Source organism: Lampris incognitus, chromosome 2 (assembly GCF_029633865.1).
Source record: "Lampris incognitus isolate fLamInc1 chromosome 2, fLamInc1.hap2, whole genome shotgun sequence".
In the NCBI taxonomy this organism is placed as follows: Eukaryota; Metazoa; Chordata; class Actinopteri; order Lampriformes; family Lampridae; genus Lampris; species Lampris incognitus.
In genome coordinates, this window is record NC_079212.1 from 75,369,649 (window position 1) to 75,395,079 (window position 25,431).

General features: G+C 46.7%; 1 protein-coding gene across 1 annotated transcript; it reads right to left on the reverse strand.

Annotated features, from left to right (window-relative positions):
* Positions 1 to 737: 737 nt before the first annotated feature.
* ctsz (cathepsin Z) lies at positions 738 to 25,431 on the reverse strand. Its single transcript, XM_056273408.1, has 6 exons — positions 25,174 to 25,431; positions 3,798 to 3,961; positions 3,426 to 3,605; positions 3,180 to 3,330; positions 2,748 to 2,910; positions 738 to 1,604 (listed from the first exon to the last, which is right to left on the reverse strand). The coding sequence occupies exons 1-6, from the start codon at positions 25,293 to 25,295 to the stop codon at positions 1,479 to 1,481; spliced, it is 906 nt and encodes a 301-aa protein (XP_056129383.1). The 5' UTR covers positions 25,296 to 25,431; the 3' UTR covers positions 738 to 1,478.

Here is a 25,431-nt window from a genome sequence, read left to right on the forward strand (position 1 = left end):
CGCCGGTTCGAATCCCCGTTTTACCTCTGGCTTGGTCAGGTGTCCCTACAGGAACAATTGGCCATGTCTGCAAGTGGGAAACCAGGTGTGGGTATGTGTCCTGGTCGCTGCACTAGCGCCACCTCTGGACGATCGGGGGGGGGGTAGCGTGATCCTCCCATGCGCTACGTCCCCCTGGTGACACTCCTCACTGTCAGGTGAATAGTGGCTGGCGACTCCACATATATTGGAGGAGGCATGTGGTAGTCTGCAGCCCTCCCGGATCAGAGGGGGTGGAGCAGAGACGGGGACGGCTCAAAAGAGTGGGGTAATTGGCCGGGTACAATTGGGGGCAAAAAGGGCAGAAAAAAGTCACCCAAAAATGACATAACAGATTGAATTTGGTGAAAAAAAAGTTAACCACGGTGGAGATGTTGCAGCTTCTTAATGTAGCATCAGAAACTGATCAAAATGCAGACCGGTACATAAATGCATGAGCAGTTCTCAAAAGCGAATAGCCAGTTCAGCGCTGCACATAAAGGCACATTCCTATGCATTTTTACATAGGACTGAGATTGGATCCAGATCCCCTTACCTGAGATTTGCATTGTGGAGGTCTGTAAGCACACGTGTGTAGGAGGTGTGCCTTACACAAGGGTACAGACACACGCAGAAACAAGCTTAAATGTATAGGACTGGATGAATGGGTAGAGTAGACCGAGGAAGGCATTGAGGTCTGTGTGCGCTTAGAAAATCAACATCCAGACCAAATACTGATCCTGATGATTTGCTCTTTAATGTGACGTTTCTGTCAGATTGGTGTGACAAATGGCAAAATGCAGCATATGCACAGGAGGCAGACTGTCAGTTATCAGTTTCCTTTTTCTCCCTCATAAAGTGAGGTCAACAGCATTGTCATTGCGAAGATGGTTGAACTTAACAAACACTATCAACAGGTTTCTTTACTGGCGCAGCACAACACGAGACAGCTGAACTCGGGTGTAGCAGTTGGTGTGCTCAATGTGATTTGGATGTAAAACAAAACATGCAGCTCTGACCACTCAGGTTGAATATTTTAGATGGGATTTTTTTCAGCATTTCCATGCTGCGTATGAAAAAGGTTAGCATGGTGGTCCCTAGTCCTGACAGTCAGAACCCACCATGACAAGCTCAACATGCAGCCATTTAATCTAAGATTAGCATAGGTGATTGGTGTACTTGTGTTTATTCTTCTCATGGTTACTGAAACGTCGACACTGTTCAGTGATGTGGTCCTGCTTGTGCCAAGAGGGAAACCAGTTGTGAAATCACTTGTTTATTGCATATTCATTTGTGTGACAAACCTCAATGAAAAATTTAAAAGAAAAAAATCTCTTTTTCTAGAATTTCAGTGGTTAAGGGTGCCCTTTGCTAAAAGTATCCATCTGCGCGAGGCTGGAAGAGCTGGTACAGTGTTGGGTGATGGACCTCTGGTCCAGAAGAAAGTCATTTGACCACCTCTAGAGGTAGGCCTTAGGTATGACTGGGTTTCCATACATACAGTCCTCTTCTACAGCCAGGTTGTACTTGCTCCCACTCCCACCCTTATAGGCACTGGTCACGATCCTGAGCCATCCTCTCTCACCCTGAGAAGAGCATAGATAAGAGTTTTAACAGCCAACATCACAGCTTTACACGCAAGAGCCAAAAGTTTGGACTCTGAGCTTGTAGAGAGCCAGACAGTTTATAAAACGTCTTGTGGTCACAACTTAAGTTTAGAATTTCAACTTGTGTCCTTCAGCAGTTTGAAAACAAGTGAGGATTTAATGACTCAAATGTGGGAAAAATCTTCATGTGAAAGACAAAGGATAGTCCTATCACACAAAACTACTACTTTCGGCTATTCCCATCAGGGGTCGCCACAGCAGATCATCCGTTTCCATCTCCCGTCTTCTGCATCTTCCTCTGTCACACCAGCCACCTGCATGTCCTCCCTCATCACGTCCATAAACCTCCTCTTTGGCCTTCCTCTTTTCCTCATCCCTGGCAGCTCCATATTCAGCATCCTTCCCCCAATATACCCAGCATCTCTCCTCCACACATGTCCAAACCATCTCAATCTTGCCTCTCTTGCTTTGTCTCCAAACCATCCAATTTGAGCTGTCCCTCTAATATAACCATTCCTAATCCTGTCCTTCTTTGTCACTCCCAATGAAAATTTTAGCATCTTCAACTCTGCCACCTCCAGCTCCGCCTCCTGTCTTTTTGTCAGCACCAAACCATACAACATAGCTGGTCTCACAACCATCTTGTAAACCTTCCGTTTAACTCTTGCTGGTACCCTTCTGTAACAAATCACTCCTGACACTCTCCACCCTGCCTGCACTCTCTTCTTCACCTCTCTTCTGCACTCCTCATTACTTTGGACAGTTTATTTAAACTCATATGCCTTCGTCACCTCCACTCCTGGCATCCTGACCATTCCACTGTCCTCCCTCTCATTCATGCGTACGTATCCCGTCTTGTTCCTACTGACTTTCATTCCTCTTCTCTCCAGTGCATACCTCCACCTCTCCAGGCTCTCCTCAACCTGCACCCTACTCTCACTACAGATCACAATATCATCTGCGAACGTCATAGTCCATGGAGACTCCTGCCTGATCTTGTCCATCACCACTGCAAAGAAAAAAGAGCTCAGAACCGATCCTTGATGTACTCCCACCCCCACCTTGATCCAAAACTTGTTTCCCCCACTCCCTCCACTTTTAACAATTTAAATGATAACTTACCCATGGCTCGCCCCAGGAATTTCGTACAATCCAGTACTCCACACCGTTTTCTACTCCCCAACCCGCCACTGACACGATGTGGTTGATGTAAGGATCCTCAACATATTCGGAGTAGAGACCGCCAGTGTATGCATCAAGTTTACCTGTGGCCATAATCCCGCAGCTGGGGGGGGGGGGCCGACAAAGAAACACCAGACCTTCAATCCACCACAGTTAATGTGGAAATGCAGTTTAGGCAACAAATGATTGTGTTGCTGTTTATGGTCTGGACCCATACATGCTCTAGCGGGTCTAGAATCAAATAGGGCAAAAGCCTTTCTCTTGAGTCTTTTACTCTGTCTCCCTCAGAGCTTACCATCTGTGACATTCTGAAGAAAAGGTACCAACGGAATAGACCGACTACTGTACTTTGAAAATACCATAGATAATAACCTGATAGGTCCTCCAGCATAGATCTCTGCCATCATCTTCTCCCTCCCACTGACAGCTCCATAATCGTCCACTTTCCACAGGGTGTAGTTCTTCACAACATTGCACTGCCCAAACGTGGTGCAAGTCCCACATTCGTTGAAAGGTTTGCACTCTTATCAAGAAAGACAAAATGTGTTGAATTGCTCTATTGGACCACAGCACTGACTGTCACCAAAGCATTCTGAACAACACAATAAAGAAACTTACTCTGATCTTTAGCTTGATAGTTGTTGCAGGTCTCATCTGGGATTCCATGTTTGCTGGCATAGTCCCATACTCCTGAGTGATCTCCTCCATGGCAGCTTCCTGCCTCGCCACAGTCAATCACATGTTGTACAGAAAGATAGGCGGATGGCCATGCACCTTTTCGCTTAATGTTGATACGATCTGCCAAGACAGCAGCCAGAGATGAGGTACAAAATAATCTTTGGTGCAAAAACTGCCTCACATTTGGCAAAAAACTTTTTTTTTTGCCGGCACAGTACTGTAAGGAATAGAGGCTGTTTTGGCTGAGATCTTTCCAAGAAATATGTGTGACCCTGACATGTGTGATAAGCAAAGACAGTATAGGAGGCTTACCTGCCATTGCACTGGTGCTGCCATGGGCCCAACAGGAACCACAGTACTGAGGAATGTGCTGATTGCGTGTTGTGCTAACATAGTTGGTGCCATTGATGTTCCTCCAATCCCAGGATTTTGGAAGGTCAGATATGTTTAAAAACTCATGGGGTTGAGGTTTGGTCCTATCAAAGAGACACAGAATTAGATTGCTGTTCAGCACTCATGTGCTGTATTATGCTTGCACAGGAAGAACACATTGCTCATCAAATAGACTGGACCAGGGAGTGGCTGTTCCAGAAAGGCATTCTAAGATGGATTTTGAAGGTGTTTATATACCCCAAACAAATTCAGATTTGTGTTTTCAGTTTTGGTGGGATTTGAACTTTGGAAGGGTTTACTTTCTTATTACAGCTTGATGACAATGCAAGTCCCAGCAAATGTGTTTGTCCATCACAGGTGCCCCCGGGTGACAAGTGCCCTCTAAACGGCAAGGATGTTGCAACGGCCTGTAGGGGCAAGTTTGAAAACCCTCCCTTGACAGATCGGCCACTGCCATTAATGAAAGGAGCTTTGGCTCACAAGATACAGGTTATTTTTCAATTCACTTATTTGTGAGTTAAGGGAAAGTAACTTGTCAAAACATATTTTAACTACTACTACGACTTTCGGCTGCTCCCGTTAGGGAGCGCCACAGCGGATCATCCATTTCTATTTCTTCCGGTCTTCTGCATCTTCCTCTGTCACACCAGCGATTTGCATGGCTTCCCTCATCTCATCCATAAACCTCTTTGGTCGTCCTCTCTTCGTCTTCCTTGGCAGCTCCATATTCAGCATCCTTCTCCCAATATAACCAGCATCTCTCATCCACACATGTCCAAACCATCTCAATCTTGCCTCTCTTTCTTTGTCTCCAAACCATCCAATTTGAGCTGTCCCTCTAATATAATCATTCCTAATCCTGTCCTTCTTTGTCACTCCCAATGAAAATCTTACCATATTCAACTCTGCCACCGCCAGCTCCGCCTCCTGTCTTTTTGTCAGCACCAAACCATACAACATAGCTGGTCTCACAACCATCTTGTAAACCTTCCGTTTAACTCTTGCTGGTACCCTTCTGTCACACATCACTCCTGACACTCTTCTCCACCCACTCCACCCTGCCTGCACTCTCTTCTTCACCTCTCTCCTGCACTCCCCGTTACTTTGGACAGTTGACCACAAGTATTAAAACTCATATGCCTTCATCACCTCCACTCCTTGAATCATGTCCATTCCACTGTCCTCCCTCTCATTCATGCATAGGTATCCCGTCTTGCTCCCACTGACTTTCATTCCTCTTCTCTCCAGTGCATACCGCCACCTCTCCAGGCTGTCCTCAACCTGCACCCTACTCTCACTACAGATCACAACGTCATCCGCGAACATCATCGTCCACGGAGACTCCTGCCTGATCTTGTCTGTCAACCTGTCCATCACCATTGCAAACAAGAAAGGACTCAGAGCCGATCCTTGATGTAATCCCACCTCCACCTTGAACCCATCTGTCATTCCAACCACACACCTCACCATTGTCACACTTCCCTCATACATATCCTGCACCACTCCTACATACTTCTCTGCAACTCACGACTTCCTCATACAATACCACACCTCCTCTCTCGGCACCCTGTCGTATGCTTTCTCTAAATCTACAAAGACACAATGCAACTCTTTCTGGCCTTCTCTATACTTCTCCATCAACATTCTCAAAGCAAACATCACATCTGTGGTGCTCTTTTGTGGCATGAAGCCATACTGCTGCTCGCTGATCGTCACCTCGCCTCCTCTTAACCTAGCTTCTATTACTCTTTCCCAAATCTTCATGCTGTGGCTGATCAACTTTATACCTCTGTAGTTGCTACAGTTCTGCACATCGCCCTTGTTCTTGAAAAAAACATTTTAACTAAAACCAATTATTCTGGGCCACTTCAAAGACAGGTGCTGAAATTATTGATTCTAGTCCAACGTAGGCGACTAGTATTTTTTATCTGACACCAAGAACCAAAAATGGTGCTGCCTCGCAGGCAGCACCATTTTTAACTTATCATCATGGTTTTGCAGGGTTAACTGCCGTCAGGCCAAGCAAAATGCAACTCATTTGGCCAGCAGTTTGACTATTTTAACTCCATTCTCTACCAGCCCGTTAGACTGCAGGTATAATTGACTAGATGTGACATGCTTAAATCTGTATTCCTCAGCAAAGTCTCTTAAGGTTTGACAACTAAACTGAGGTCCGTTGTTTGTCTGTACTGTATCGGGTATTCCATGGCAAGTGAAGAATGACTTGATGTGTGTCATCACAGTACTGGCGGTGGTGTCCTTCAGTATTGCCATCTCTGGGTAGTGAGAATAATAGTTTATTAGTATCACATAGTCCTTGCCGTACAGTGTAAAGAGATCTATCCCAACTTTACTCCATGGTGTCAACTTTTTATTTTCCTCAACCCACATTGGCTCTTGTATTTTAAACAGGTTTCACATGTTCTGAATGTGTCCTCTATTGCACTGCTCATCTTGGGTCAGTATAGAGCTGCTTTTGCCCGCCTTTTGCATTTGTCCATCCCCAAATGGCCCTCATGCATTCTTTTTAGCATGTCTTTCCGTAACACTTCTGGGACCACTATTCTAGAACCTCTGAATAAGACTCCATCTATGACCCTCAACTCATCTATGAAATTGCCATACGGTGCAGGGAATGAATTTAATGGCCAACCAAAGTTTATGCCTTTCATTGTCTTTGGTAGGATCTTATCAGCAGCAGTAGCTTGAGACATTTTTTTCCACATTTCATCTGAGACTGGGCAGCTCTTTCTGACTAGATTCACAGTTTCATTTTCTTCATTCTTGACATTTGGTTCAGTACTGTCATATGCCCGGGAAAGGGTGTCTGCCACTAGCAGTTCTTTGCCTGGGCTGTACTCTAGCTCTAGGTCATATTTTTGCATGCTCAAAAATAGTCTTTGGACCCTGGGTGGTGTGTTCACCTGGCCTTTCTTAGCAATGGTGACTAGAGGTTTATGATCGGTCTCTGCCCACACTGTTTTAAACTGGAACTTCTCACATGCATATGACAGCAAGGGCCTCTGTTTCTATCTGCAAATAATTACATTCTGCTGCTGTAAGAGCTCTAGAAGCATATGCTACAGGTCTCCATCAGTTGCCGTACTGCTGTAGCAGCACTGCTTCTAAACCTGACAGAGGCATCTGCTGAAATTGTTTGTTTTACGTAGTTGTTTGAGTTCCTCAAACTCTTTTTTGTGATTACTATTCCAACAGCGATCAGTGGTGTTGCATAACAAGCTTCTCATTTGTGCAGTGTGTGCAGTTAGATTAGGCACAAATTTGCCTACATAGTTTACCATGCCTAGGAAGCATTGTACCCCCTCTGTCTGTAGGTGGCAGCATGTTCTTGATGGCTGTCACTCTGCTCTGACTTACCTGCACACCTTCAGCTGTTAGCACCTCACCTAAGTAAATGATTTTAGTTTTTCTGAATTCACATTTTTTTTGCGTTTGGTTTCAATCCATGTGATCGGGCAGCTTCTAATGCTTGCTCTAGCCTAGCATCATGTTCTTCAATGGTAGAACCAGAAATGAAAATGTCATCTATATGGACTTTTGTGCCTGTCACTCTCTCAAAGATTTGTTGTATAGTCTTGTGAAAGACTTCAGGGGTGGAGGTCAGGCCAAAAGGCAGTCTCTTAAAGGAGTAACGCCCAAAAGGAGTGTTGAAAGTGCAAACCCTAGTGCTTTCCTTGTCTAGAAACACTTGCCAAAACCCAGAGGAGGCATCTAATTTGGAGAAGTATTTTGCCCCTGCTAAATCTCCAAACATTTCTCCCCTGGTTGGAAGCTGGAAGTGTTCTCTTTTAACCTATCTGTTTAATTCTTTTGGGTCTATGCAGTCGTAGGGGCTTACCTTGCCTCTCTACTATTACCAACGAGTGGACCCATTCTGAGGGCTCTTCAACCTTTTCAATAATATCTAGTATTTCTAGTCGCTGTAACTCAGCCTTGAGTTTATTTCTTAGGGCTAGTGGTACTTTCCGGAGGTGTGTGAATCACTGGTTTGTAATCTTCCTCTAGCTGTATCTTATTCGTTACCCGAAGTTTTCCTATCCCCTGAAATACATCAGCATATTCATCCTCAATATTATGCACATTTCCCTCTTTGTTTACGTTATGTACTCTTTTTACCAGTCCTAGTAAGGTGCTTGCTTTTAATCCTAGGATAGATGCTTTCTTGGCCTTGACAAAGACAAATTCTAGTTCATGTGTTTTGTTAACATTTTTCAACATCATTTTGCATTTCCCTATGCGAGGTATGACTTCTCCATTATATGCCCTAATTCTCACTTTAGTCTTTGTATCTATCCACAGTTTTACCGGTAGATTCAGCAGCTCAGTTTCAGGTATGATGTTTGCCTGGGCTCCACTGTCCACTTTGAATAGAATGTCAGCCCCATCCATGTTGTATGTTTCAATCCATTCCCCGTCATCTGGCCCGGTTAATTCCACCGATCCCACGAAGAGTTCCTCTATAGCCTCATCGTCTAAACCCTGGGCCTGGTTGATCTGGTTCACCTTCTTTTCTCTTGGTCTCCGTTGTCTGCATGCACACGCGAAGTGGTTCCTCATCCTGCAGAGTCGACATTCCTTCCCAAATACTGGACACTGTCGAAGTCGGTGCTCTCCTCCGCAATTGCCACATTAGCGTAGTTGTTGCTCCCTGTCGGCGTCTCCCTTCTGCGCTGGTCTGGCTTGCTTGTCAGTTTTTCGGTTCACTACTGTCTCACCTTTGCACTCAGCCTCGCCCATTGTGCCACTAGTCATAGATTGCAGGTGCTGTTGAGTTACTTCCCTGGCTTGGCATATCTGTATTGCCCTTTCTGGTGTCAAGTCGACTTCTCCCAGCAAGCTCCCTCTCAGGCCTTTATCTCCAACACCCATGACGATTCTGTCTCTGGTTAGAGAGTCTGCCAGGTCTCCAAAGTTGCATGACTGACACTTCAATTTCAAGTCTGTTACTAGTTCTTCTACTGACTGATTCTGTTTGATTTCAACTGTTCATATGTTTCACTTCGTTTTGGTGTGCAGAATTGCTCAAATCACATTACCCCATTGTAGTCCTTTTGTTCATCTGCTGTCAGCTGAAAGCTGTTGAAGACGTCTATGGCCTCGGTTCCCGCGACTGTTAGAAGGAGCGCAATCTTCTGCTCGCCGTCCTTCTCTGTCGCCCCTATCGCAGTCAGATAGAGCGTGAAGCGCTGCTTAAATCATTTACAGTCCATTTCAGCTCGGTGGGGGGGGGTAGCTGTTCCATTTTCTCACAATCAGTCGTCTGCCGAGGCTCATACAAGTCCAAAGTTACTATCCGAGCGCGCTGTCCCACTGCGCAACTCGGTTGCTACGTAGCTTACACTTACTGCACAGGCACGGTTAGCTCCCGTTTTGCTAGCATAACAGCAGTCGTTGTTCTGCCGCCTCCCATTTCACAACCGGCAAGTCAAAGGCGGGTTTGTGTACTCCTGTACCATGTGTCATTTCTTATTGACATAACGATACGGATTGCTGGTGTAATTAACAAGTTTATTCAAGCCTCCGGTTGGTTTACGTCAGCCACTCTGGCCATGCTTCTACCCTGCGCGCTCTGTGTGCTTCACAACATAACAGTCACATGAACATTTGACTATTCTCTGCACTATGCCACACACACACTTCCGCAATCCCAGCCATAGATGGTGTTCTCCATGTTTGGAATTCTGAGAAACCTAAAAACAGACAATGGCCCTCCTTTCAATAGTGAACAGTTCTCCAAGTTTGCTGGCCATCTAGGTTTCCACCACCAGAAAATAACGCCCCTCTGGCCTCAAGGAAATGCAACAGCACAACACTTCATGCGCATGCTTGGAAAAGCCATCCATGTGGCAGAAACTCCGAGCATCCCATGGAAACAGACTCAACACGTTTCTCCATGAGTACCGCTCCACACCAAACAGCACCACTGAAGCGTCACCTGCAGAACTAATGTTCCAATGCAAAATCCACACCAAGATCCCGATGATCACCACGACCATTGAAAGTGACGTTGACCACAAAATCGGAGAACGAGACAAGACTGCTAAAGCAAAGATGAAGTCCGACTCAGACGCACGCCGTCATGCCAAGTCAAGCGCACTCACCCCTGGTGATACTGTGCTTCACCACCAACCCAAGCACAACAAGCTCACCCCTCCGTACAACAGTGAGCTTTACACAGTGTCAAAGGTCAATGGCTCGATGGTTACAGCAACCAAAGATGGACGTTCCATAACCAGAAACTCCTCTTTCTTTAAAAAGATGAATGCTGAGATACAGGGCACTCAAACAGAGCCTGATGAGGATGATAGTGACACTGTTACTGTTGCAACACCGAGGTATCCTTTCAGCAGCAATACGCCCATTTCAAGCCGTGGCCATCTTGGATTAAAAAAAAAAACAAGCGGTGGGAACTTAGCCACGCCCCCTTCTTACTTCATTGAAAACACTGCTGGAAGCAACATGTCGTACTGCTGTGTACCAGCAGTTGTATTGTACTGTCAGTACAATACAATTTTTCAAACATATATATATATATATATATATATATATATATATATATATATATTACTAATCTTTCAATAGTGGATAGCTCTGTTCTGACACATCATCTTGATAACTGGAAAATGTGTGGATTTATATTGCTTCCCACATGTATGACATATCCTCATGTGTCCAGTGAGGTTTGGGCGACTCTACCTGATCATGACTACGACATGAAGCCCCTTTCTGTGGAAGACCAGCTTGACGCAGTAAAGAAATGCATCGCTTTCCTGGAGGACGAAAAGAAAAAGCTGAAACGTAAGCGTTTTGGTCTAGAACGCTTCCAGTTTGCGCCCAATCTGATCAGGTTTTACACTGGTTTTAAGGATTACCACACCCTCAAAGCACTCTTCCTAGCTTTACAGTCTACTGCAGAGTCCATGGTGCGATGGACTCAAATGCAAAGGAACAGCCATAACCTAGAACACATTTCTGTGTCTGGCTTCCATGCAGAGCATTTATCGTTGATTGATCAGTTTTTCCTGTTCTTGTGCCGTGTGAGGCAGGGCTTTTTTGCTCTGGATTTATCTGTACGATTCAATGCGTCGCCGGCCACAGTCAGCAGGAACTGTACGACGTGGGCCAACTATTTGCTCTTTATGTTAGGGACCCTCCCAATATGGCCTAGTAGAGCAGCAGTAGACAAGCTAATGCCACCAGTATTCAGGGAATTCTACCCAAACACAAGAGTGATACTAGACTGCACAGAGATCTGCATCGAGACAGCTAGTTCGAAGGTTTTGAACACCATGACATACTCCCATTATAAAAGTAACACTACGCTGAAATCCCTAATCGGGATCACTCCCTCAGGGTCAGTTAGCCTGGTAAGTAATCTATACACAAGATGTATTTCTGATAAGGAGATAACTAAGAGGTCAGGTGTTCTGGACCTCTTAGAGTCAGGTGATGAGGTCATGGCTGATAAGGGCTTCCTTATCAAAGACCTGCTCGATGAAATAGATGTAAAACTTGTCATCCCTGCATTTTTAGGCCCAAGTGGACAGTTTAGCTGTGATGAGCTCACAGAGTATTGCTGGCTTGAGAATACACGTCGAACGGTCAATAAGACGCATAAAGGAGCACCACATTTTTGATGGAGTCATACCCCTTTCACTAAGTGGAACAGTCAACCAACTGTGTGGACTGTGTGTGCTCTCCTAACAAATTTTCAGGGACCACTGTTTTAAACCTTTGTTAAATTCAGCTGACAAGAAAATAGTGCACACAAACCTTAGATAGATTGAAACATATTTAACTTAATTTCAGTACAGTCCCATTTTTTAGCCCACACCTTGAGATGAGCATCACTATCTTAGTTTAGTAAACAATTGATGATTTGAGTTGGTAGCCAGTTCCAGCTTATTGCTACAACAGAATGACAGTTGACCCAACATATTTTAGTTTAAAATGAACCAACAGTTTTGTTAAAGTTAAAGGACAAAGAATGAAAATATTGTAGATGGGACAAGCTGATGTATAAATATTGAATGTACAGTATAAAAATGAAATGTATCTTACTTTTTATTTTATTGTGATTATTCTTTTTTTTAACTTTTTTTTTTAAAACTTTATTTTCCAATTTTCAAGTTTTTTTGGAACAGGTATACAAAGCACACGAACAACAACAACAACAACAAAAATAAACATGCAGGAATCCCCCTCCCCCCCAAGGCTAAAAAAAAAAAAAAGGACTACGCAGGGATTTCTTATTCCAATTCCACATAATAACCATATTTTTGAAGACAATATAAAGTTGTACACATATATCTATAAGTATTTTCGTTACAACCAGGTAAATAAAAAGTACATTCAATAAAAGGGAAACCCTTCAATAAAGTCTATGAAAGGACTCCAGGTCAAAGTAAAGTTTTTGCGGGTTTTACATATTTTATATCGGAGCTTTTCTAAAGGTAGAAAGGACAGCACCTCCCTCAACCACTGCAAAAATGATGGCGCTTTATTTGACTTCCAGTTAAATAGGATAAGTCTGCGTGCTAGTAATGAGGCAAATGCTAGAGCATTTGCCTGCAAAGTTGTGCCCTTACAGTTAGGGGGTGGTATGCCAAAGACGGCTGTGTGAAAATCGGGGTTTATGGTCTGTTTACAGATATGTGAGAATACATTAAATATCTGTCCCCAATAACTGTTGAGGGAGGGGCATGCCCAGAACATGTGTCCCACCGAGGCTGGACTATGACTGCACCTCGGACAGCTAGGGTCTGTGGTGGGAAAGATTCTGGCAAGCTTGTCCCCCGAGTAGTGAAGACGGTGAAGCACCTTAAACTGAATTAACCCATGTCGTATACACAATGAAGACGTATGAATACGAGTTAAGCTGTCCCGCCATGCCTCTTCAGAAAGCTCTACACCCAAATCTCTCTCCCATGCAGTTTTTGTTTTGTCCCAGGATATCTGTTTCAATCCCTGTATCAGTGTGTAAATTATAGAGACCCGTTTTTTCCCAAAGGGATCCTTCTCTAGAATAACATCTAATTGGCTCCTGGTTGGCAGATACGGAAATGAGGGAAACACTTTCTTGGCAAAACTACGGATTTGAAGGTATCTAAAAAAATGGGATCTGGGTATGTTATGGTCTTTGGTAAGTGTTTCAAATGAGGCGAATGTTCCATCTTTAAATAGATCACAGAAAAACACCAGTCCATTTCTATGCCAAAGTTGAAATGTGTTATCTAACACAGATGGCAAGAAGAATTGATTATTTGCTACTGGAAAAAGACCGCTAGCAAGCTTTAATCCAAAATGCCTCCTAAACTGGAGCCATATCCTAAGTGAAGCTTTAACCACTAGGTTTGTTATTTGTATGTTACGATTATGTGGTAGTGGAGAGGTGAATATCGGTAAAGGATTGGATAAGAGTTCCATGTGAACCCAATCTGTACCCTGTTGATTCTCATATGTAAATGCCCAATGTAAAAGTTTTACAATGTTCGCAGCCCAGTAGGAACAAATAAAGTTAGGCAAACCTAATCCCCCTGTCTCCTTAGGGACCTCCAAGGATATTTTCTTCATCCTGGGGTTTGAATTGTTCCAGATGAATGATGAAATTAATCTATGTAATTGTTGAAAAGTTGTCTTAGGTATGAATATGGGAATCATTTGAAAAAGATAGAGAAATCTGGGTAAGACTGTCATTTTAACTATATTAATGCAGCCTGCTAATGAAATTGGTAGCGTTGACCACTTTTTAAAATCTTGTTTTGTTCGTTCTATTAGTGTTTTAAAGTTATGGTTATATAACCTCCCCATTGTATGAGTGACTTTGATTCCTAAATATGTAAATACATTATGTTCAAGTTTGAATGGAAAGCTAGAGTAGTCTCTATCAGTGTGGTTAATCGGAAAAAGCAAGCTCTTTGAATAGTTTATCTTATAACCTGACAGGCGACCAAAGTTATCCAGGGTAAGTAATAGTCTTGGTATAGATTCTATTGGGTTGGATATATATAACAACAGGTCATCTGCATAAAGTGATACCTTATGCAATTTACCACCTCGTGAGATACCTTTAATGCCATCCTCTGCCCTAAGAGCTATAGCGAGTGGCTCAATTGCCAAATCGAACAAGTAAGGAGAGAGGCTGCAGCCCTGTCTGCAGCCCCTATGTAGTGAAAAATAATCAGAAATAATATTATTCGTCCGCACTGCGGCTGTCGGTGAGCAATACAATATTTTAACCCATGCTAGGAATGTGAAACCAAAGCCAAACCTTTCTAGAACAGCAAATAGATATTGCCATTCGATGCGGTCAAATGCCTTCTCAGCATCTAAAGAAATCACTACTTCTGTCTGTTCTACGGAATGTGGTGTGTACAGTACATTAAATAGGCGGCGCATGTTATAGAATGACTGCCTGCCTGGTATAAAACCAGTTTGATCAGGGTTAACAACCGTTGGGACAACAGTTTCAATACGGGTGGCCAAGATTTTTGTAAGGATTTTGTAGTCGCAATTCAACAAGCTTACAGGACGGTAGGAGCCACACATTAGGGGATTTTTTTCTTTTTTAAGTAACACTGATATGATTGCCTGCATCATAGTTTGGGGCAATTTCTGTTGGTTAAAAATTTCCTGATACATCAGGTTAAGTATTGGTGCCAGCTTGGTAGCAAATTCTTTATACATTTCAATTGTGAAACCATCCGGACCTGGTGCTTTGTTGCTCTGCATGGATTTAATTGCTTGTATCACTTCCTCTGTTGATATCTCTCTGTCTATCTGTGCTCTGTCTTCAAGGGCAATTTTTGGTGTGGTCAGACCGTCTAAAAAGTTGAAATATGCAACAAGTCGCTGGGCGGTTTTGAACTATAAAGGGTAATATAAAATTGTTTAAACTGGTTATTGATGGTGTCAGGGTCAGCAGTCTTTACCCCAGCTGCTGTGCAAATTTCAGAAATAGTGTTAGCGGCTATGGACTGTCTAACCTGATGGGCTAATAGTTTTCCAGCTTTCTCTCCATGCTCATAAAATGTCTGTTTTGATTTAAAGAATAATTGTTCCGTTTGTTTAATGGAGAGATTGTCGAATTCTGTTTTTAATAATAATTTTTTCTCATAAAGTTCAGGTGTTGGGGAATCGGCATATGAACGGTCCACTTCCGCTATACTATGGGACAGTTCTGTTAGACGTTGTTTATGTTTCTTTCTCTCATGTGCTGTGTATGAGATTATTTGGCCTCTAAGGTAGGCTTTGAGAGTCTCCCAAACAATAGTTAGTGGCATATCTGGAGTATGGTTGAATTCCATAAAGATATCTATCTGCTGGGAGAGAAAATTTTTAAAAGGAGTCCCTGGACAGTAATAGAGGATCAAATCGCCAGGTGCGTCGGGGTTTAGGGCAGTCTATGAAACCTATATCTAGATGTACAGGACTATTATCCGAAATAACAATACTATTATATTGGCTCCCCCTAACCATAGGAAGGACCCTACTATCCAGGAGAAAAAAATCAATCCTTGAGTAAGAATGGTGCACTGGGGAAAAAAAGGAGTATTGTTAAGTAGTTGGGTAGTTTCTTCTACAGGGATCAAAAAGAGAGTAGGATTCCATAAATGAATGGATAACAGCACCTGCCTTCGAAACTTTACTATTAGGTCTTGGGTTTGATCTGTCCAAATATGGATGTAATACACAATTAAAATCTCCCCCCAATATTAATCGGTAATTATTTAAGTCAGGGAGGGCTGCTATGAAACTAGAGAAAAAAAGTGGGTCATCCCAGTTTGGTCCATATACATTTGCCAGTGCCACAAGTGTACCATACAGGTTACCCGTCACTATCACATACCTTCCCCTGGGGTCAGAAATAGTCAGTAGTGGAACGAATGGGATACCCTTCCTGATCAAGATGGCTGTGCCCCGCGTTCTGTTCTCATTCCTGGAACAGAAAATTTGTCCTATCCAAGCTTTTTTTAGTTTTGTGTGTTCACTTGACCGAAGGTGGGTTTCCTGTAAGAACATGACATCAGCTCTCAAAGATTTTAAATGTACAAAAACCCTACTACGCTTTACTGGATTGTGAATTCCCTTTATATTCCAGCTCAAAAAACGAAGATAACCTGTATTCTGAGTGTCAAACATTTTTTCTAAAAATGAAAAGAGAAAAGAAAAGAAAAAGTCCCTGCCTACTAGCTACAAAACAAAAACAGAGCCTTGAGAACCCATGCTGATCTACTAATTCCCTAGAGATCGCATCCCCCATTTCTAGTATAACCTGGCAAATAACCATATAAAAACCCTCTAACAAGCCCCAACCAGGGCGAACAGTGGTCTTGTTAAGATTATATGAAATCCAAAAAGTATTTATATACCTAAGAACTATGTATCAACACCCATATTAATTTTTTTTTTAAATTAAAATTAAAAAAAAGAAAAGGAAGGAAAATATATCTACACCCATATAACAGCAGTTATAATACAGTTCCTTTGTAGGTAAGTGACACTGACCTGGGTGTCGCCCTAGCAGTCGTCACCAAAGCACCGTTACGGGTCTCATAATAATTAGCATCCATACACACATATACATGCACACACACGATAATAATAAAACAGAAAAATAGCTTTTTTAAATGGGCAGCAGGTATGAGACATTCTTATTAAATTAAAAATGTAACATTATCTGTGAGTCTCAAATTACAAAAGTTAAAGTAAATAGATAAAGTTAAACCATAACGTTACCCTGTTGTCTTGGTGTCTTAGCTAGTTACTTCCGCTAGCTGTTGGCACTTAGCAGCTAATATCAATTAGCCGCCAATACCAGTTAGCCACAAATATATTGGAGTTTATCAACATCTTACTGTACATTGTCCTGAGGCTTTAGATTCTCCCTGATATAACCCATCGCCTTAGACGGGTCTTTGAACCGCTTTTCTTGGCCGGACGATGAAGTGATACGAAGCACCGCCGGGAACTGGATTCCGAACTTGACGCCCTGGCAGCTCCGGAGGAGCCGTTTAGCTTCGGAGAAGGCCGCTCTCTTCTTCGCCACCGCCGCGGTGTAATCCGGGAAAATGCTCACTCTCTTGCCGTGCAGGCTCAACGGAGCTGAACGGGCAGCTTTGCGGAAAACCTCCTCCCTCTCGGAGAAATAGTGAAACTTCACCACGATGATCCTGGTCGTTGGTCGAGTGCCGCAGGCCGCGGTGAGCCCAGTCTAGGGTCGGAGTGAAGCTGAGGCCCAGTAACTCCTGCAGTAGTGTAGCGATGGTAACAGTAGGCTGCTGGCCTCCGCTGGTCTCGAATTCCTCCTTTATCCCGACAATGCGTGCATTACACCGGCGTTGTCGCCCCTCCATACCGTCTACCTTCTGGCGTAGCATAGCAACTTCAGATTTTAGCTGGCCGATGTCCTCCTCCATTTTCGTGGTCTTGTCTGAGTATGTGTTCAGGCCGTCCTCCACGTCTTTCAGACGGGTCTCTTGTTTCGCCATGCCGGCCTTTATAGCGTCTATTTTTGCATTCAGATCCTCTGTGAATTAATCTATCCGTGCCAAGATCTTGCTCTCACTGCTCGCGATGGCAGCCATCACCCCAGATAGGTCTGTAGACTCCTCGTCCGGGCCTTTCACAGAGCCCGAGGCTTTAGCGGCCTGGTCACTGCTGGATTTGTTTTTGCCCATCGCGTCTTCTAGATGATCGATATGCAAGTACAGGGTTGTGAGTCCGGTGTGCTAGCGGTTAAGTATCGTGTGTGTTAAACCTAATTTATCTGTGTTTGATCTGAAAAGTTAAAATATTAATGAAAAGTTCGCCCTGATCAGGAGCTCAATCTAAAGACGTCCTCACATGTTACTGCTCACCAGCGCCCCCCTTAAACAGCTTCTTTGAATACAGCCCGGTGTGTGTGTCTCTCCTCACTGGCACAGCAGAGGCAGAAAGTACTCGAAGAAGAAAAGATCCAGCTTAGTTTTCATATTCTCCCATTCCTCCGCATCACAGTAGCTTCGGTCGAGGTGGTAGTCATCTCGGCACTTCACAAAAAAGTCCCACCACATCATCCCTGTGATTCCCATTTGTCCCATCTGTTATGTATGCACACATCGACAGTGCTGCATTTGATTTGGTGCTGTTCTATTGTGCTGGGATCGATTGGTGATGCCTGCGGGCTCTGGGTTGTTTGATCGGGTCTGCCTTTGATGCTGTGTCAGTCTAAATAAAGAATGCCACGGAGAGGTTGTGTCGAGCGACAGCGCTGTGTCCTGACGTGATTTCTAAACTTAATATTGGCGACGAGGATGGCTGATATCTCCCTCCCACCACCTGCCCCCTTCCTGGCATTACCTGGCGAGCCTCCGGTACCATGGACTCGCTGGCTACATAGTTTTGAAAATTACATCATCGCCTCAGGGCTCGACGACGTGAGCCAGGCTAGGAAGACGGCTCTGTTGCTACACTGCTTGGGAGCAGAGGGTCATCGTGTGCTCGGGTCTCTGGGGAAAGTCACAAGCTTTGCCGAAGCTGTGGGACTTATGAGCACCCATTTCGCTGCTCCACAGAGTGCCCTCCTTCGGCGATTTATATTCCGTCAGCGACACCAACTGCCTGGTGAGTCTGTGCGGCAGTACGTGGCTAATTTGCGAGGGCTAGCTAGCTCATGCAAGTTTGGCGCGCTTCAGGACGAGATGGTTCGCAACCAGCTAATCGAACACACCAACAACGCAAAGGTGCGTGAGACTCTCCTGCTGGAAAAAGACGGTCTGCTGCTGTCCACAGCAATTACCATCACACTACAGGTTGAGGTAGCAGCTGAGTGTGCTGCTATGCTAAATACACAGCAAGTGGCCACCTCCAGTCAAGCTGCCAACGACTCCTCCCTCTACTCACGGCTGCCCCTCGGGACGCAACCCAGCCAGAGCGAGGCGGGCGCCGACTCCACTGGGGACGTCTTGCAACTGCAACGACGGCGTTCTCGGCCCCGCCCTCAACAGTCCTGTAGTAACTGTGGATCTCGGTCTCATATTTCAAGGGCTCAGAACTGCCCTGCCCGTGGCCAGACATGCCGTAGCTGCGGTAAGCACAATCACTTTGCCAACGTCTGTCGATCTTCCCCGGCTGGGTCAGAGGGCCACACCCCCCAGTCTTCAACCGCCGTCATTCACAAGGTGAGCCCTGCGCCAGTGTCATTCAAATCATGCACAGTCAACATTAATGATGTGTGCATTCCCCTGCTGTTGGACACCGGTGCAAGTGTGTCTCTCCTGAATGTTGATACCTACAGTCAATTTTTCGGTTCACTGCCACTGTCCGCACCCTCAGCTGTTCTCTGTGGGTATGGTGACTCCAAAATCGATCTGGCTGGCTCTCTCCAACTGACTGTCCGCTATGGAACCAAGCTGGTGCCCAATGCAGTTTTTCATGTGGCACGCCGTGGGGCCAACCTGATGGGCCTGGACCTGTTCTCCGCTCTGGGGTTCTCCCTCTTAGACACAAGGGGGGCAGCAATCCTGACTGTCGCCACACCTTGGCAGCAGAAGTGGCCATCGCTGTTTATGGGGCTGGGCTGCCTCTCCGCCTTCACCCATCAACCTCTCCTCAACCCTGCTGTGAAATCTGTCATCCAACCACTGCGCCGCATCCCGTTGGCTCTCCGTGATGGGGTCTCCGCCGAGCTGCAACAACTGCTGGAAGCTGGCATCATTGAACCGGTGGACGCGTCACCTTGGGTCTCAAACCTCGTGGTGGCTAAGAAGAAGTCGGGGGGCCTGCGTGTCTGCGTCGATCTACGTGCAGTAAATAAGGCAGTGGTCCCTGATAAGTATCCACTGCCCACCTCAGAAGAACTCACTGCTCAGTTCTATGGCTCTGAGGTGTTCTCCAAGCTCGACCTCAGACAGGGGTACTTACAGGTGCCCCTCCACCCCAGCAGCCGAAACCTCACAGCCTTTGTGACACATGCAGGAGTGTTTCGCTACACCAGGATGCCTTTCGGTCTCAGCTCCGCCCCTAGCTGCTTCCAGAAAATCATGGTCTCCGTGCTGGCTGGCATACTGGGCGTGGCCATTTATCTGGACGATATAGTGGTACACGGGCCCACCAGTGAAATCCACGACAAGCGCCTTAACATGGTCTTCGCAGCCCTGTCCAAGCACAAGCTAACTCTCAATGCTGAGAAATGTGTCCTCTCTGTGCCAGCCATCGACTTCGTGGGGTTCCGGCTGTCAGCGAGCGGTGTAACTCCACTACAATCCAACGTGGACGCCATTCAGGCCATCCCTGAGCCCAGCTCGGCCACCCAGGTCGCCTCCTTCCTGGGTATGACAAGTTACTACCTGAGGTTTCTTCCCCAGTACTCTGCGACCACAGCCCCCCTGCGCCAGCTGCTGCGTAAGGACGAGCCATGGGTGTGGTCAAAGGCATGCAGTGACGCTGTGCGTGATCTCAAGACTCAACTGATTTCACCACCAGTGTTGGCTCACTTCAACATCTCCAGCTCCACCTTTGTGACCTGTGACGCATCAGCCACAGCGATAGGGGCTGTGCTGTCTCAAACCCAGAACGGTGTGGAGAAGCCCATTGCCTTCGCCTCCCGTGCCCTCAACCTGACCGAGCAGCGGTACTCCGTGGGTGAGCGTGAGGCGTTAGCCTGTATCTGGGCTTGTGAAAGGTGGCACCTCTACCTCTATGGCCGCTCCTTCACCCTCAGGACAGATCACCAGGCCCTGACAGCGCTGCTGTCCACATCTGGGACAGGCCACAAACCCCTGAGGCTGCACCGCTGGTCTGACCGCCTCCGCCAGTACAACTTCAGCCTGCAGTTCACCCCAGGCAGAGACAATGTTGTCGCCGACCTGCTCTCTCGCTCTGTCTCCACCCCAGCTCCACAGACGGACACTGACTGTGTGGAAAAGGACATTGTCCAAATGCTACACACACCCCTCCAGGCCACTGTCTCTCTGCAGGAGCTGAGGGCAGCCTCCGAACAGGACCCTGTCCTCTCCCAGCTCCGCACCTACATCCAGAACGGCTGGCCTCACAAGGTCCCAGAGGAGCTGGCTGCGTTCGCCCGAGTCAGACAGGAGCTCTCCTGCTGGAACGACACCTGCGTGGCACGTGGGTTTTGCACAGTGGTCCCAGCTGCTCTCCGTGCACGTGTTTTGAATACGGCGCATGAAGGCCACCTGGGCATTGTGAAACTGAAACAGCGCTGCCGAGACCTGGTGTGGTGGCCGGGGATAGACAGAGATATTGAGGCTCTGGTGAAGGACTGTTCTGCCTTCCTTGTGAGTGGCAAGACTGGCCACCAGGCTCCCCCACCCCTGCAACCTCTCGCCTGGCCCTCTCAGCCCTGGGAACACCTGCAGTTGGACATTTGTGGTGAGATCCATGGAGTTCCCCACCACCAACGCTTCATGGTGGTCGCCTACGATCTACACTCAAAATGGCCTGAACTCACCACTTCCGGCACTGTGACCTCACAGATCATCATCGACTTCCTGGACTCTCTTTTCTCTCGCTGGGGCCTCCCAAAGGCCATCACCACTGACAACGGCCCTCAGCTGGTCTCTGCTGAGTTCACTGCTTATCTCGAAAGCAAGGGCATCCGTCATATACGCACTGCGTACTACCACCCCCAGGCCAATGGCGGCGTTGAACGTTTTCACCAGTCACTGAAGAACGGCCTCAGAGCACACATGGCCCAAGCGTGCTCTTTCACGCAGGCCATCCGTCACACTCTGCTACACTATCGGGCCACACAGCACTCGACCACAGGCGTCTCCCCAGCCTCTCTCATGCTAGGCCGGGAACTGTGCATGCCCCTTGACAGGCTCCGCCCCTCCACACCTCAGGCACCTCCCTCTGGGGTCAGAGCCTCAGTCACTCGTCAGCAGACGCGGATGAAGCAACGGTTTGACCAGTCAAAACGAACCAGGGTGCCAGACATCAATGTGTCAGACTGGGTCAGGGTCCGCAGGCCCCACAGGGACAATAAAATGGCTTCATACTGGTCCTCTCCTCTCCAAGTCACCCGTCAGCTTGGCCCAGCCACTTACCTCCTCAGCGATGGCACTCGGTGGCACTCCAGTCGTCTACGGAAGGTGTCAGCTCCGCCACACACAGCTGGTGACACAACCATAGCCATTCCCTCAGCGTGGCGAGACGCCCCGGGGCTTCATGCAGCTCCTACACGGGCCCCAGACATTTCTGGGCCTCAGCTCCCCCTGCCATCTCCCTCCCCACCTCGGCCTGCCCAGCCTCAGGCCGCCCCGCGACCTGTTCGCACACGTTTACGCCCTGGCCACCTAGAGGACTTTGTGTCAACCTTTCATGTTTGAAATCCTGCCGGGGGGGGGGGAAATGTTATGTATGCACACATCGACAGTGCTGCATTTGATTTGGTGCTGTTCTATTGTGCTGGGATCGATTGGTGATGCCTGCGGGCTCTGGGTTGTTTGATCGGGTCTGCCTTTGATGCTGTGTCAGTCTAAATAAAGAATGCCACGGAGAGGTTGTGTCGAGCGACAGCGCTGTGTCCTGACGTGATTTCTAAACTTAATACCATCATCTGACTGTAGTAGCCATGGCTGTGTTTGAGAGCAAAAGATCCATCTGGTCTTAGAGAAAGGTACTTGCACTCCACAAAGCTGTCCACATCAGGACACTTGATTTCCAGCAGTCCCTGAAGCTGACCGGAGTCATCCACCACCTTTCGGTTAGGTGGGGCGTTGGGGCTGATGGCGAAACCGCAAGTAGAGACCGAGTGTCCAGTCACTTCCTCATACTGTATAGCTGCAGCGGGCTCCAACTCAATTCCTCTCACTATGGCCTGTGTCTGCACAGTCCTCTTCGGTCTCTGCCCCGGCTGCGCTGATTTCCGATTGAGTAAGAAGGGGGCGTGGCTAAATTCCCACCACTTGGTTTTTTTAAAATCCAAGATGGCCGCGGCGTGAAATGGGCGTATCGCCAGCGCCCGTCATACCCCCATCACTATGATTAAGATGATTAGCTGTAGGCCATCAAGGTGGCCAGATGAATGAGGTGAACAATATACACTTAGCACAGAAAGTAAGGAAATGTGTGTTTGGTAGATGATGTCTTTGTTGTAACAATGCTTCTTGGCAGTACATCTGATACCGTTGGAAAGCCTGTTTACTTGCCTTTTAAATGGCGCCACATGTGTAAGGAACATGCGTATGTGGGATGAGCAGCAGAGCTGAGTATGTGGGCTGCGCCCATGAAACATTTGCCAAATCTTCTCTTACAGCTTATTTTGCTGCTGCTGTTGACTCTTGTGTTGAGCTTCTGGTACCCAGGTGCTGCCCATCAGCTGCCTGGCATAAGATGTATTGCCAAGAAGCACCGTTACAACAAGAAATAATCTACCAAACACACACGTCCTTATTGTTTGTGCTAAGTTTAGATGAAAACTGTGACATGTTTCAGACTGTTAACATTCAGTGCATTGATGGATTCCTGTGAAGGACTCTAAATGACTGTTCCGTCTTTAAAACCATTTACACTGGGTACACTATGAATGTATCTTAATGATTGCGAATGAGTGTTATATGTCTGAAAGTGTTTGCACTAAGCACACCAATGAGTTTATTTGAACTTGAACTAAGCCAAAGTAGCATTTGAATTTCAACTGGTGAGTTGAGGTGTGAGTGAGAAGTAACATTGCTGTTGCAGACAGTAAGTCAATCAGTTGTGTGTAAGACCGTATAACCCGTTTGTGAAGACAATGGTGTTAATCATTTAAAAGAGTGATGTAATTTTTGCGGATATGTACAATATTACAGTGATTCATATTTACGACAGTGACGTATTGCCGTCATGTGCAGTCATACACCACGTGAGGCAGAACTCGTGAACTCGGTGAGTCAGACAGGAGTTCCCATTACGGCTGTATGCATTGAACCTGAGCTTCTCCAGTAAAGTTCCGCATTTGTTTAGTAAGTTGTCTGCCTATTTGTGTTCCACACGAGAACATCACGGACTCTGTGCATAAATGCTAGTCCACTGACTTCCGGTTTCTACTGCAGCGGTCATACCAGTTTCCTGCTTGTTGGCGTGCGCTATTCGCAATGGCATCTTTTTGGCGATGCCTGCAAGATTTACCATGGACGAATGTCAACGACATGCACAGAACTGCCGACCCACTCGCGCCTGCACCGGCCAACAGAGGGCGCAACGCTTAAACTTGCGCATACCATCAAGGTGGACGCAACTTGATATGCACAACTTGAAGCGTTTCCCCAGTTTGCTGGTCGGTGCAGGTGCGAGTTTCTCGGCAACATGTGCGTAGTGCGGCCGTGCGCATGCGGGGGGGGGTACTGTGGAGATTTGTGCCCCCTCACGAACATCAACTGCCCGTCCTATTGATTTGCTCTAGCGCCGTATCTGGTTCACATCACACTTTCTAGGTCGGAGCTTGTCATTTCGCAACGTGTCACGGCAAGTGTGTGTGGGGGTGGGGTGGGGGTCATCTCCAAAATCAAAGTTTCACAATACTCTTTGTGCTTGCCTGGCTGCAAAATCACTGCCACAAGTGGGAAGTTGGTCTGACGCGACCATGTCAGGTTTAACGTGTTCACTGCGCTGAACGTCGCACTTTTGGTAAGCACGTGCTAGCAAAGTGTTGTCGGCCATCAGCAGCAGCAGCAGCAGGCTGGGAAGCCGCGTGCCTTTACCTTCAGGTGCAAAGGCACGCGGCTTTCCACGACGCACAACAGGTTGGCGACTAAGTGGCAGTGGCCCGTGGCTGCTGTGAGGAAGTGTGACTCATCCATCATGTGATTTCTGACAGCGGATGAACACGGAACGGAGTCAACCCAGACCCAGACCCAGACCCAGGGCTTTCTACACCTACACCCCTTAACTAGTTGTTGTTGTTATTATTGTTGTTGTTATTATTTCAGAAAGATTAGCATGGTAGCATATATTGGGTAACAACATAACCACACCCTTACTCAAAACACATACCCAACTTAACTGCTACTTTATTCCAAGTACAGAAGCGACTCCAGCTCAACACACATCCATTGCATGTCATACTCTCGTTTCACTGCGGCCTCTGTGTGTGTGTGTGTGTGTGTGTGTGTGTGTGTGTGTGTGTGTGTGTGTGTGTGTGTGTGTGTGTGTGTGTTTGTGGAAGCCGCTGAACATGTCAGTGGGACTTGTAACCCAGCTGCCGCCTTCAGAAAACCTTCTCAAGGCAACACAGACTCTTACTCTGCCGACCGGACGACAAGACACGGAGACGTGCGGGAAAACTTACTTCAAGCCAAAGTCACTTGTCCTGGACATGCGTCGATAGCAGGGCTCGTCCTCATTGAAGAAGACCCCGGCTAAGGCGCCGGATAAACACCACATGAACACCACCCATGTCAGCGCCATCATCGTGAGCCGGGCGGTGCGGTACGGCTTCCCGTGGGGATCCGGGCTGCAGCTAAGTCCAAACCGTCAGCGCCTCGCCACCACCCAGCACGTCCCTCCGCGCGCAGTCTGGCCCACGGCGCTCGGCTGTACAACATGC